Source organism: Leopardus geoffroyi, chromosome D3 (genome assembly GCF_018350155.1).
Source record: "Leopardus geoffroyi isolate Oge1 chromosome D3, O.geoffroyi_Oge1_pat1.0, whole genome shotgun sequence".
NCBI classification, from domain to species: domain Eukaryota; kingdom Metazoa; phylum Chordata; class Mammalia; order Carnivora; family Felidae; genus Leopardus; species Leopardus geoffroyi.
This window is the reverse complement of record NC_059339.1, coordinates 80,181,236-80,196,144: the sequence shown is the minus strand read 5'-3', so window position 1 is coordinate 80,196,144 and position 14,909 is coordinate 80,181,236. Positions and strand designations below refer to the sequence as shown.

The following is a 14,909-nucleotide window of genomic DNA, read 5'->3' as shown; positions in this document are numbered from 1 at the left end:
GAATGATATGAATGGAATGATATAACTGTTCCACTGTGAGACATTTTTACTATCTACGATCTAAGATTATCTCGGCAACATATAAGAAATTTTAAAAAATAAGACATAAGTATTGCTTCTGATTTCAGGCTTCTCCAAATTTAACAGTGACTTATACGACTTTTTGGAATTATTTTACTGAGTAGGCTAGGAGTGGAAAAGGACTTTTACCAACAGTATACACAGTTGCATATTACTAGTAAATACACACTACATGACCAAATTTCAAGTTCACCAAGAAAATAGAGTAGTAGCATTACTACATTGGAGTTGGATAAAATATATCCTACAATGTGAGTCACTTCATAGAAGCCTCATTTTAAAAAGGAGGGGCTCAGCCTAGATTATTGCCAAATCCCTTCTAGCTCCTGAATTCCTCGATTCGATGGATATGGAGTCCACACAGCCCTTAGAAAAATTACAAAGTCCGGTTTTAGTTCCAGAGTACTGAAAGATACATAAGACACATAAATTGAATTAACTTTCAAGAAGGGAAAGGGAAAAATCCCCTTTTCCAGTAGATCATCCTAGAGATCACCTAAGTTGAAAAGGACGGCAACCAAATTACTACCTTTTAAATAACTGTGCGCCACGAAAATAAAGTTATTGTACATAGTTTTTACTCTATTGCACACACAGTTTTTACTCTGAAACCTACTCTCCTCCCCTCCATTAAGTTGTTAGGATCAAGGGTTTCATATTGGGCCTAGATTATTATTAGAGGCTTTTACAGCTCTACATAATTTCATCTTCGTTTATGTTTGAGACAAGTGATTCATCTGGGTTCTTGTCGACTACATTTTGGTGTTTAACAACTTTTAGAAAACAACATTTATGCCTACATTAAAGGCCCGACAAATACCCCTGCTTCAAATATGTAGGCAAGACTGAAGCCTGATAGAAAATAAATTATGCCAGAGGTAAAGGGCGTGAGCAGCCAGCTCTAAGACAGTTTTTGTTGTTGTTGTTGTTTGTTTGTTTTTACCCAGACAACCTGCGCTAATACCCATCCAGTTTGGGTCGATTCGCTGCTCTCCACCTCAGGGTTTTTTCTGGGAACACAAAGTTAGAATCAGGAGCCAAAAGACCCTACGACCCCTTTAAACTCAGCATTGCCGGAGCGAAAAGAGCCCCTTTGTGCTGAAGACACGGGCAGCACGCCGGGAGCGCACCTTTAGAACACCTCTGCGAGGGGATAAGGCAGAGCTTTAAACTGTAACCAGAGCGCCAGATGGCGAGAAAGAGAAGGCGCTGCCCGGGGCCAGACTGCAGCTAACAGTCTCCTTTGCGCTTCGCCTTTCCCAGCACCTGGGGCGAGAGATGCTCCAAGTCAAAAATGTCCCGAGACCTTGCCTCGGAGAGGGGGACCGGAGCCCCATGTTTCCCGTGGCAACTCCGGCACGGAAGAGACTTCTAGAGCATTCTGTTATGGCGGGTGCCTGAGTGTGCATGGGGGGGGGGGGGAGAAGGGGGGGGAAGGGTGGGAGAGTGGAACTGAACCGCCCAGCAAAACGAAGATTAGTTAGTGTTACGGGCTGGGAGCCGTGGGGTGGGTATTCCGAGCCACCTGCGCCGGGTTGAGGCTCGGCCAAGAGGTATCCGAAAGCCAGGCCGGGGAGGCCGCCGGGGCGGTGACCGCAACGCGGGTGCCCGGAGGCTCGCGCGCCTTACCTGGGCCCGGGGGCCGGCAAAGTTGCACGGCTCCACCTCCACCTCTGCGTCCTCGGGCCCCCCGCGGAGCGCGGTGCGGAGCCTCTCCAGGTGCTCCCTCAGGGTGACCCGCTGGTGGAAGGAGAACGCCGGGTGCAGCGAAGCCATGGTGAAAAGCAGCAGCAGTTCCTCCTGGGCCCTGAAGCCCAGCCCGCCGCCGGGCCGGGGCTCGGCGCCGCTGCCTTCCGGGCCGGAACCGTCCTTCTCTGCGTCCTCCTCGCCTTCGCCGTCCTCCCCGCGCTCGCCGGGTTCGTCCTCCGCGCCGCCCCGCGAACCCTCGCCCCGAACCGCGCGCAGACTCTTGAGCACCGAGTCCACCTGGGGCAGGAGGCGGTGCAGGCGACCGGCGGCCTCACGGTTCTCCGAGCCCAGCAGCGCCAGGTAGACGATGAGGCGCGAGCGCACGGCGGGCTCTCGGAAGTCGGCCAGCGGCCCGGGGTCCGAGAGGCCGTTGGCCTTAGCCTCCGAGTCGCGCAGGTAATGGTAGTCCTTGCGCGCCAGGTCCTCCAGGCACGAGCCGAGGAAGCGCAGCTCCAGCGGGTTACACAGGTCCAGCAGCCCGCACATGAACTCCAAGCGCTGCGCCGAGCCCAGCACCAGCCCAAACCACTCGTACACCCGCTCCTGCTCGCGCAGCGCCGCCGCGGGCCCGCCGCCGCCGCCCGGCATGCCCGCCCCCGCCGCTGCTCCGCCAGCAACAGGCGGCCCGAGCCCCCGGGGCGGCGGCGGCGGCGGCGGCGGCGGCGGCGGGGGGCCCCGCGGCGGGCCCGCGGGAGGCGGCGGCGGGGGGCGGCAGTCCCGGCGGCGGCGCGGCGGCGCCTTAGCGCCCGGCCGTGCGTCTGCCTCGGGCTCCTCCGCCTCGGGCGGCGGCTCCACGGGGTGCGTCGGCTTCAGCGGCAGCTTCATCCTCAGCATCCTCGGCTAAGGCGGCGCGGACATGCGAGCGGGGGCGGGCAGGCGGGCGGGGCCGGGAGGGGGGGGCGGGGGCCGAGGCGGCGGCGCTGCCGTCAAGAGCTGGGCCCCTCCATGCCGCCGGGGGAGGGCCGGGGCCGGGGCCGGGGGCGGGTCTCGGCCGGCGAGGGGGGCGGTGGCCGGCCGGCGGGGTCGCTGGCGTCGTCTTCCCGGGCCGGAGGCGGGGCGTGCCCGCGGCGGCTCCTCCCCCTGGGCTCCGCGCCGGCTCTAGGAGCCCGAGTGCGGGTGGGAGCAAGCAAGCGAGTGTGTTCTCCTTCCTCCTCCCTCTCTCCCGTCGTCCGCACTGGGCTGGGGCGGCGGCGCCTGAGCGGTTCCCTCGCGAGCCGGTGTGGACCCAGGGGCCGGGAGAGGAGGAGGAGCGGCCGGGCCGGGCGGAGACGCTTGCGGACTCCGCGCAGGCACCTCAGCCAATCAGAGGCCAGAGTTGACGGTTGCGTAGTTCTCCCCGCCCCCAAGGGCTGCCTCTTCGAGAAGCCACGCCCAAGTGCTACGCGACCGCCCCTCTCTCTCGGCGGCTTCCGCGCGGTCCTAATATCTGGTCTTTGCCAGCTTAGGGTAGGACGTTGGTGGGACGGTGGGGCGGTGGCTGGATCGCTAGGTGCTCCGAGCGCGGCGAGTATCTTGCGAGGTCCACGTGAGAGGACTAACGGGGGTCATTTCACGTTTTCCGAGGGCCCTAGCCCTGTTTTTGACTACTGACTCCCCTGCTCTGTCTCCTCGCCTGGGCCACCGCCCCACCTCGGCCAGCGCCGTTCGCCGCACTGAACGTGTCCTAGGAGTGGAGGTTCTTCTGAAGTGAGCGCGCTAACCCAAGGCGAGCTCTTTCAGTCTCCACAGCCTGGCCGACTTTCGGGTAGTCAGCAGTGGCATAATTCCCACCACAACTTCACAAGGATCGGTTGTGTTGACTCTCTGAGTTGCAGATCGGGGAACTGGCTCGGGAGGCAGGATTGTGGCTGTGGTTAGGGGGCCCGGACGCCTCAAAGCTGAGCGAGCGCCCACGGCGTGTGCCGGCTGCAAGGTGCGGAGATGGGGACGCGCGGCCCTGGGGGCGCGGAGGCGACGCGACCCGAGGAGTTCCGCGGCCTCTGGGCGGAGTGGGGGGCGTGCTGATGTGGACGCCCCTGGCCTAACGGTTACGTCTGATCTGTAACGCTTTGGGGAAATAATTTCCACGACAGTTTAGCAAAAGTCCCTCTCCGCCCGCGCCTCCATCTTCTGGGGATCGGTTTACTTGCTAAATAACGTTTCTGTGCCTGACGCCAACATTTTGGATCCTTGTGCCCGTGTAAATTCCCTGTGATTCGAACTTACTAAGATACCACCTTGACAGGCTCTCAACTTTATTTTTTTGTTGTTTAGTTTTTTTATATTTTAAAGGTTTGAGTACCTTCAAAATGTCTTTCTCACATTGTGGCTTTTTTTTTTTTTTTAATATAGCCCCAATTTTTAGTACCTATCTGGATTTTTTGAAGGTTAATTTGAAAAGGTGGGATTACTTTTAAATCCTTTTTGTTTTAAGTCTTACTACAGCTGTATAGTAGGAGTATGTAAAAAACAGAAATGACACTGTAACTCTGAGATATTGGGGCATCTGTGGGAGAGCATTCGCTGAGCCCTTTATCTCACGTTTATGCCCTAAGAAGCTAATTTATAATTCAGTAAAAGGCTGAACTGAAGCCTAAAATCAGTTTCAGCAATAAAGCAGGGAGAAGGAATTATTTTCAACACATTTAAGATTGACAAAGTATATGAGAGCCATTCTTCCAGGTAATTTACTAATTCTTTACATTCTTTGCGTGTTACGTAGAAATCATTACAATCAGGAGAAAACTTTGTTAAGGACTGTTAATAAACAATCCTTGCTCCCTTTTGCCGTCTGTCAGCTTCAACTTCCCTGCAATCTTCTACTCTATCTCATCTACTCCCACATTTCTGAAGCTCAGGGTGAAATACCTTAGGCAACCAATAATCGTCTTAGTCTGGCTGGATACAGGTCTGTATTGAGTCACCTGTCCAGATTGGGATATCGTGTGTAGTAAGGTAATACTTAACCTTGGGAGGCATTTTTCCAAGTAACTCAGGCAAAAGGTCTTTACATTTTCCTTGGCAACAGGAAGCCATTTGGTAGGAACTCTCAACAATACTTGACCCATAAATTTTATATTAGAATTGAGGTTTGTAAAAATAATAATGTTGACCTTTGTCCCTCTATCTTTGGCCAATATTAGAAAATTCAGTGATCCACGCTTTTGAATATATATGACATGTATAAAATGATTTAATATTCTGGTTATCATCATCCATCAGGGGCACAATTTGCCATTTCCCCCCCAGTGCATTGTTTCAGAGCCCTCTTTCCGTACTGTAACTCACTAGACCAGGCCTCAACTTTTTTCCAACTTTTGTATGTGAAAGAGAGAACACATTCTCTGGGTAAGAAGAATGTACTGCATGCTTTTCTGGGAGCAGCCCAGATGGAAATCCCAGGATGAGATGTAGGCATGTTTCATTGGGAAAACTACCCAGATGATTCTAATAAGACGCCCTAGGAAGGTATTCCTCCCACCAGGCCTACCTATTGAGAACTCCTGATCTAGATTCTCTGGTATTTTACATAATTCCTGGATAATTATTCAGATAGGACAGATATTGGTACTGTGGTAACGGTGGGAGTATGTTTGTATCGAAGTTGTTCACAGAGGAATATGTGCCATAAAAGACATCTTTAAAGGACACAAAGTAGTGCTATTGTCTCTTGTCTCTAGATGATATTTAAGGCATATTCAATGTACTATTTAATGCACATTCACTGTGTTTATTTGCTTCTTAGCAATGAAAGATGATATTATTGACATTACTGCCTAAACACTTATATGTAACCAGAAAACTGGTTTCAAGTTATGATTCTACTTTGGATTAAGATACTAGCCAGTGATAGAGGATTGAGCAGAGGCTTTGCAACCCTCCCTTTTGCAATCGGGTTACTGTAAGAAATTTCAGTAAAAGCACAGTTAATTGAATGGTTCAGAGCACACTAATAATGATACCTACTCTATAAGAAGGATGCCCAAAGACAGCTACTTCTAGCTCAGACGAAACTAGTAATCTCATCCATACCAAGGATTTGGTCTTTCAGTGTTTGTGAGTGTTGACTTACTTGCTCCCTCTCCCGCTACATCTGTTTTCCTCCATTAGAACAGAAGTGTCTTAACATCAGTCTTATTCAATTTTATATTTTGCCATCTGGAACACAGTTGCTGTTAATGAATGTTTACCGAGTAAACAAACAAGAATGCACCAGGAACCAAAAGTAACTGCCAACTACTTCTGGGGTTACCTGAATCTTTCTTTGTTCATATCTAGAAGGGAAAAGAAAACATTTGTGTTCCAACATTGCCAGACTAGTACTGAAACTCATTCTACATGAATTGGCTGAGGTTACATGCCCATTACTGATTATTCAATGGAGCCACAGAAGTGGAGTCAGCTTTGTCAGAACAATGTCGGTCCCCTACCCCCCAAAAAATCCAGGTCTGTTGGAAAGAAGCAAGGAAAACACAGATTCTAAGGAAGCAATATGTATGTCCAAAGCCATTGTTCTTACAGTCTATACCTTCGATCACTTAAATTGTCAAAGATTTAAGGTACCTCAAAAATGAATTTTTGTTTAGTTCATATTTTTGTTTAGTTATATCATACATTTAAGAGTTATTAAATGGGGCGCCTGGGTGGAGCAGTCGGTTAAGCGTCTGACTTCAGCCAGGTCACGATCTCACGGTCCGTGAGTTCGAGCCCCGCGTCAGGCTCTGGGCTGATGGCTCAGAGCCTGGAGCCTGTTTCCGATTCTGTGTCTCCCTCTCTCTCTGCCCCTCCCCCGTTCATGCTCTGTCTCTCTCTGTCACAAAAATAAATAAATGTTGAAAAAAAAAATTAAAAAAAAAAAGAGTTATTAAATAATATTTTTAAGATTATAGTTAAAAAGCTGTTAAGTTCTTGGAAACAACACAGATGAATTATTCATTGATCTATAACTTAAGGAAAAAATTGTATATTTAAAATTAAAAAGATATGTCTTGGTAAGGTTTACAAAAGCATGCTATAAGACATGTTTGACATAGAAATCATCAGTATTGATGCTATGACAGTATTCTCATTGGTAAGCTAGGAATCCATGCCCAACATGGGTGTATGGCACCTTTTCTGGAAGATTAGTGTTTGGATAAATTCAGAGTCTCCCTAGAGTTGTGGCTTCATTTGTCAGGAAGATTCTTAGGAACTTAGATTTACCAGGTTGCCCAAGTTCTCCCACTTGTACATTGAAACTTTTGGAGAAGCCCTGGAATCCACCAACCTTTGTTTTTTATTTTTTGTTATGTTTATCTATTTTTTTGAGAGACAGCACGAGCGGGGGATGGCAGAGAGAGAGAGGGAGACACAGAATCCGAAGCAGGCTGCAGGCTCTGAGCTGTCAGCACAGAACCCCACAGGGGGCTCAAACTCACACACGGTGAGATCATGACCTGAGCAGAAGTCAGATGCTTAACCGACTGAGCCACCCAGACGCCCTGAGAATCCACCAATCTTTGAAGCCTGTCTGGAAATAAACTTGATTCTAAAGTAGATTGATTAGGGGGCACCTGGGTGGCTCGGTCGGTTAAGTGTCTGACTTCGGCTGAGGTCATGATCTTGCTCAAGCCCTGCATTGGGCTCTGTGCTGACAGCTCAGGGCCTGGAGCCTGTTTCATTCAGATTCTGTGTCTCTCTCTCTCTCTCTCTCTCTCTGCCCCTCCCCACTCACACTCTGTCTCTCTCTCTCTCTCTCTCTCTGTCTCTCTTAAAAAATAATAAACATAAAAAATTAAAGTGGATTGATTTGGAAAATCTTCAGGCTACTGGCTCATGCTAGAAATTCAGGAACCAGGGGTGCCTGGGTGGCTAAGTTGGTTGAGTGTCCGACTTGGGCTCAGGTCATGATCTTTTGGTTCCTGTGCTGACAGCTCAGAGCCTGGAACTTGCTTCAGATTCCTCATCTCTCTCTCTCTGCCCCTCCCCTCTCACACTCTGTCTCTCCATATATATCAAAAATAAATAAACATTTTAAAAAAAGAAAAATTCAGGCACTGGTACTTGCCTGGTTCTATGAGATGTCTGCAAATAGACTTTTTGCCCAACTATAAAGCCTGTCTACCCAAAAAAGACAATACTGCCGCCTTTTTTTTTTTTTTTAACATTTATTCAGTTGTTTTTTTTTTTTTTTTAATTTTTTTTTTTCAACGTTTATTTATTTTGGGGACAGAGAGAGACACAGCATGAACAGGGGAGGGGCAGAGAGAGAGGGAGACACAGAATCGGAAACAGGCTCCAGGCTCTGAGCCATCAGCCCAGAGCCCGACGCGGGGCTCGAACTCACGGACCGCGAGATCGTGACCTGGCTGAAGTCGGACGCTTAACCGACTGCGCCACCCAGGCGCCCCAAAACATTTATTCAGTTTTGAGAGAGAGCATGTGAGCTGGGGAGGGGCAGAGAGAGAAGGAGGCACAGAATCTGAAGCAGGCTCCAGGCTCTGAGCTGTCAGGACAGAGCCCTACGTGGGGCTCAAACTCATGAATCATAAGATCATGACCTGAGGTGAAGTCAGCCACTTAACTGACTGAGCCACCCAGGCGCCCTGATAATACTGCCTTCCAGGGACCCATGGACAGTAGATTTGAAGTTTCGGAAGTTTGGCTTGCTAGATAGGAAAATAACAACTGCCCCAGTAGTGTTCTCTGGAATGGGATTTGCTGAATTCGTATACTTCTTTAAATATGGTTACATCAAATTATTGGTGGGCTCTTTGTGAACCCAGCTTAAACCCACTGTATCTTATCTTTTTGTATTCAGAAAAGACGCCTAATTTTTTTCAAGCATCCAGCCTTCTTCCGAAGATCCTATGTGGTTTGAGTGATACCTTTGCCAGCTGCATAGATAGATCTTGATCAGTAACCGAATCAGAGTAGCCCACACTTCTTGCCAGTTGGTTTAGAAATCCTGACCTATTGCGATATGTCGAAAGGACACCCAAGCCAATAAACTCTGTCAAATTGGCACATGAAGGGGCTCCTACTCTGCAAATCCAGCAGAATTTGAGTATCACAAAGAATAACGTACCAGTGAATCAAAAAAGAATCCAAGTCCGTAGAGATTCTCCGAGGAAAAACGGTGGATGAAGGTCCAGGGAAAGCTCTTCTCTACAGAAGCATGCCAGCCAAAAAATTTAGAAGGAAAGTGTGAGGAAACTCTCATTTTGCAACCACCATGTGTAATAGTCGATTCACCACTGGGTGCCAAGTTGCTGGCAAAAGGAAAATTCATGTGCTCTCAAAATAATGCCCCAGTTAAAAGGGGGAAAGGTACTTATTTGTGGATAAATCTGATGGATGCCACCTTAACATGTCACAATGAGCATTACCAGTAGTGGGACGATCTAATATTCCTCCTCATGTCATGGACATCATTGGAAGAACATACCATTTGTGGTATTCTTGCCAAAATGTTTACACTGAATCTAGTCATGACAAAATAAGGCAAATCTGGATTATGGCATACCGTATAAGACAACTTAAAATCTTCAAAAATCTTAAAAAAAAAAAAATCAATGTCATGAAAGCAAATACAGAAAGAAAGCAAATTGTTCTAAAGAAAACTAAGGAGACAAATGCAGTGAATAATCTGTGATTGGATCCTGGGCTTTAAAAAAAAAAAAAAAAGACTCTAAAAAGACATATTGGGGATAATTCGGTAAGTTTGAATAGGGACTTCTAATTAGACATGGTTACTTTATCAATGCTAACTTTCTTGGGTGACATAATGACCTTGTGGTTGTATGAAAAATTGCCCTTGTTTTCGGTTGATATTTGCTCAAGCACTGAAGGTTTAAATGTTGTGATATCTACAACTTATTTTTTATTTAAAAATTAGAGAGAAACAAAGCAAGTGTGGCAAAGCAGTGACAACAGCCAAATCTAGGTGAAGGGTATATGGGTGAATATTGAACTTCACCTTTCTGCAGGCGTGATTTTCTTTTCAAAATAAAGTGGGAAACAGGGAGATTACAAATCCTCATCCACAGGACGAGTGAAAGGTAAAAGACAATATATTACATTTATGAGTGCAGTTTAACACAAAACTTTCATTAATTGATTTTTTTTTTTAATTTTTTTTTCAACGTTTACTTATTTTTGGGACAGAGAGAGACAGAGCATGAACGGGGGAGGAGCAGAGAGAGAGGGAAACACAGAATCGGAAACAGGCTCCAGGCTCTGAGCCATCAGCCCAGAGCCTGACGCGGGGCTCGAACTCACAGACCGCAAGATCGTGACCTGGCTGAAGTCGGACGCTTAACCGACTGCGCCACCCAGGCGCCCCTCATTAATTGATTTTATAAATGGGACACAATGCTGACCAGAGTCATCTTTAAAACTGTATATAAAATAGAATAATAAGACTTGTGCAAGAGACATAGAAGCCTAGTGGAGAACTGGTTTTCTGCACTTGTTACCTCAATATATTGGCCTTCCAAAAAATTAAAGAGTGAAGCTGGTTAGGATCAACCTGTAATGGCTTGCAGAGTCAGAAGGTGTCCCAAGAGTCAGTTTGTCAATGTGTTCTGAAGGAAACCTGGGGCCCAGCCAAAGGCAAGCAAGGTCATCCTCAGACAGAAACATTTCTAAAGAAGGGTACAAAATAATCCTCTGGCACCAAACTACAAAAGGCACGGTGAAGTACCAGGAGGATGGTGTTCCGTGCGGAGCATAAGGAAATTACCTTAATTTTGTATTATCTGCTTTCTATCAAAAGCGATTTAAGGCGATTGCTTGCAATCTAAATAGGGAAAATGGAGAGTCAATGCGTTTGTCAAGGTTAATGCAGGACTTCTCAGTGTAAACGGTCATCGCATCTGGTGGATGATTTTCCGTAACCAGAATGACAAACTCTGGCTGGTACTTTGGGCACCGTAACCAGAATGACAAGACTAGTGCTTTGGGCTTTTCCCTCACTCTCATGAAAAGTCTCTAAGACCATGCAATTTTCACCCTGGATTCTGATGCAGAACCCAACAACCTTTTGATTAGCGATTCAGTTTCCCATTGACTTAATGCTGGGAAAGAAGAAATCCTAGAGAATGGAAATATATAATCTACTCTCAAAGAAAGGGATATTCCACATTGAAATAAACACATTAACATCCGGCTTACTCGTCCCTTTTAAATTTCTTTAGAGGTGTCACTCCCCCTGAATCTTGTCAATTCTGTGTAAATGCGATCACTTTCTTAGATCGTGGCTTATATGTGGTACCTTGAATGGTCTGCTGTTCTTGTTTGGTATAATTTTAATGTATACATATTTAGATCCAAATACTACCATTTAAAGAGTACTATCTTTTTCTTGGAAAAAATTATTTGGAAGAATTTTTAAAAACTATAAAACTTTAAATGTTACTTAGCAACTTTAGAGGACTGGTTACAAATGTTTATGTAGAGAGGGAAATACTAAATACTAAAGACTTACTTAAACCCTGTAAACTGATGCTAAGATTTAATTAATTTAAAAATATGTTTAAGTCATACATCTAACATATATATAAATAAGTGGTGAATTTTTTTTTAGTTCATTAAAAAACTACTCTCTCAAAATGAATAAACTTAAAAAAATGGGAATGCACCGGGGTGGCTCAGTCGGTTAAGCGTCTGACTGTTGATTTTGGCTCAGGTCATGATCTCACAGTCTGAGAGGTGGAGCCCCGCATGTGGGGCTCCGCACTGACAGTGTAGAGCCTGCTTGGAATTCTCTCTCCCTCTGCCTCTCCCCCACAAGCACGTGTATACTCTCTCTCCCTCTCAAAATAAATATTCAGTTAAAAAACGCCCAATTTGTTTGTGATGTAGGAAAAAGTATTTGTTTTATTTTTCACCTTTTCAACTAAGTTTGATGGAACCATGTGGATGCAAGTTAAGCAAATATAACCTAAATTAAACAACACTCTTGCCACATTTATCCCAGAGCACATCTACGCATCAGAACACTAGTTTTGTAGACTGTACTTGAAATATTTTTTAAAAATCCTTACGTTCCTCTTCAACATCAAGTCAAAATTTATTTTTCACGGGGCACCTGGGTGGCTCAGTCGGTTGAGCGTCTGACTTCGGCTCAGATCACGATCTCGCGGTTCATGGGTTCGAGCCCCGTGTCGGGCTCTGTGCTGACAGCTCAGAGCCTGGAGCCTGTTTCAGATTCTGTGTCTCCCTCTCTCTCTGCCCTTCCCCCACTCGCGCTCTGTGTCTCTCTCAAAAAAAGTGTTTTTTTCTTGCATTCAATATTTGTATTTAAAATGTTCCATCAACATTTACAACTTTAAGGTTTTAAAGGTTTTTTTTCTTCATAATTCTTACACATGTCACTTTTTAAAAAGGCACGAGAAGAGTTTTATTTCACAGAAATGTAAGCTAAGTCCAGACATGAAGATTTTATCTGCATAGATAAAGATTTTATCCACACAGGTCTACTGTTTTTCAGATTTAGCTGTGCTTGGGTAAGATTGGCAAACTCATGGCATATGTCATTGTTGGCTGTTGAAATTTGGATGACCTACAGAACCATTTCCATTCTATCAGAAGGCTTTGGCTGCCGTGCCAGAAGAGTTGGAAATGATCAAAGAAATTCGACTAACTTGTCATTTCCTGACTTCTAACCTCTGAGGAGTCTTGGGCTTCAACTGGTGACTCAAGCAGTCAGCCATATGGTGGAGACGATGGCCTGGTGCTAAATTAAGACTCATATACACACTATGAGTTCTCAAAATCCCTCTCCCTTTCTCCTCCCACACCTCGCCCTCTAACTGCCAGGTCTCACAAGCATTAAATATCCAATGGCAAGGAGAGAAGCCATGCTGGGGATTCCTCGTAGCTTCTGCTCCCATTTGGGACAGCTCTGGCAATGGCACCAGCTCACCTTACGACTCCCCTTTTTCTACACATCCTGCCTATAGACTTAAGCAGTGACCTCAAGAGCCGATGTCACATAGCAACCGAATGACTCAAACGCACAGCTACTCTAATAATGCAGAGTTGCCGTGATTATCTCCAACTCCACCTCACCCTTATTGGTCAGCGTGTTCCCTATTCTAATGATTCTAATGATTGGGAAAAGAGCAAAGAAATAACAGCCAGGAGAAAAGAATCATTTTTCCACAGCAAAGCATAAGTCTTTCTAAGCAACAGCAACAGTAATAAAGACCATTTATTGAGTATTGAGTTGTGTGCTGTCGAACTGATCACTTTACACATAGTTGCTGTTAATCTTAATAGCATTCTTCTGATAAATGTCATTTTATAGATGAGGACAACGAGACTGAGAGTTAAGCCATTTTCCAAGGTTTCATGCTAGAAAATGACTGAGGCATGATTCAAACTGTAGGTGGCCACCCAAAGCTACGTTTCCAAATACTATACCATCCTTTCAATTCAAGGACCAATTTAAAACAACATTTGCTACTTATTTCCTCACTATAGAAGCCACAGATGTTCACTATTAAAAATCTGATTAAAAAATTCAATTAGTATTAACATTTTTAAATTAGCCCAAACTCAGCTGCCTACAGGTAACTACTACACATTTCATTTCCAATATTTTCCTGTGATTATATGTGTGTGTGCATGTATATATGTGTGTATATTTGTACGGAGTATATTATATATACTATATATATTACATCTATAGCATATATTATAAGCTGTGGTTTGGGAGTACTACAGTTTTATCTTAAGATTATACTGATTTCCTAATTTTGGGATTGTGCATTGCTTGTATATAGAAATACAATTCATTTTTGTATGTTGATCTTGTACTCCACACCTTGCTGACTTGTTCATTTTAGTAGTGTGTGTATTCTTTAAGATGTTCTATAAATAGGATCATGAGTCTATGAATAAAGACGTTTCCCTTTTTCCTTTCTGATTAGTGTGCTTTTTTAAATTCTCTGTTTGCACTGGCTAGAATTTCTAGTGCAATGTTGAAATGGAAGAACTAAGAGTGGATATCCTTACCTGAGTCCCCATCTTAGTGGGGGAAAAAATTTCAATCTTTCACTTCTGAGCATAATGTTAGTTGTACATTTTTCGTAAATGCCCTTTATTAGGTTGTGGAAGTTCCTTTCTGTTCTTAGTTTGCTGAAGGTTTTTATCATAAATAGGTATTAGATTTTGTCCTATGATTTTTCTGGATTGATTAAGGTGATCATGTGGTTTTTATATTCTATTCCACTATATCGTGTATTAAATGATATTTAGCTGTTGAGCCAACCTTGCATTCCTGGGATAAGTCCCACTTGGTCATAATGTATCATGGTTTTTTATTTTATGTTGCTGATCTCAGCTCCTTCTGACAGCTCCCTCTCATCACCTACTCTGCCTGAGTAGAACCATGTCACTATGGAGCTGGGGAAGGGATGGAAAGGAACAGCCCCAGGCTAAAATGCCACAGACTTCCACCGATCTTACTGAAGTTTAGGGATTTATCACCAATAAATTCTTCTCAATTTGTTGTGTGACTTTGGTCAATTTACAGAGTACCAAAATGGTTGTTTTTGATAGTTTTGTCCAACTTTATCACTGCTTTGGAGAAAAGGATTTGGCATGCTTCTCCCTCAGTCATTCTGGTAATCCTCCTCCCTAGTGGTTTCTATAGGGACGCAGTATACATTCTTAACTTTTCCCAGTCTGCTCTAGTTCATGTTGTTTCCGCTTCATGCAAAATAAAGAAACCTTGTTATGTATAGGTTCATTTACTGCTGTTTAGATTTATATATAAAAGTTCATTTACCTCGTAAGATATAGGTTCATTTACCATTTCTAAGGCGTGTATGTAAACACACCCCCATCTCCCATCCTTGTGTATTATTGTATAACTGTATGTATCTACAAGCAATGTTCAGGGTTTAGATTAAATAACCATTAAGCCCCTTTTCATTTAAAAAAACACAAATTCTTTTAATGAAGAAAGAAACTTATAACAAAAACTCTTTACGTATGTTATGCATCTGTGAATAGCACATGCCTTTTCTTAAGTTTAAAATTCTTGAAGGAGGAAAGAAAGCCTTTACATGTTAGGGACTAGAGCCTAGAATAATAGCTGTAATTCTTTCATT

General features: G+C 44.9%; 1 protein-coding gene and 1 long non-coding RNA gene across 7 annotated transcripts in view; one reads left to right on the top strand and one right to left on the bottom strand.

Annotated features, from left to right (window-relative positions):
* Positions 1-2,936, bottom strand: part of ZCCHC2 (zinc finger CCHC-type containing 2) — a 64,997-nt gene extending 62,061 nt beyond the window's left edge. For all 5 annotated transcript variants that reach the window (XR_006707809.1, XM_045459155.1, XM_045459153.1 and 2 more), the window contains exon 1: positions 1,711-2,936. Coding sequence is in view for 4 of the 5 variants with exons in the window: in XM_045459155.1 (XP_045315111.1) it covers positions 1,711-2,664 (954 nt within the window). In the remaining variant the exon portion in view is untranslated. The remainder of the gene's footprint in view (positions 1-1,710) is intronic.
* On the top strand, positions 2,936-13,017 carry LOC123588333. 2 transcript variants are annotated; one of them, XR_006707811.1, is made up of 3 exons: positions 2,936-3,276; positions 8,609-9,505; positions 12,281-13,017. It is a non-coding gene; the product is annotated as an uncharacterized LOC123588333 (long non-coding RNA). The 2 variants fall into 2 exon arrangements; XR_006707810.1 differs by lacking the exon at positions 2,936-3,276 and having other exon boundaries at positions 8,304-9,505.
* The last annotated feature ends 1,892 nt before the right edge of the window (positions 13,018-14,909 follow it).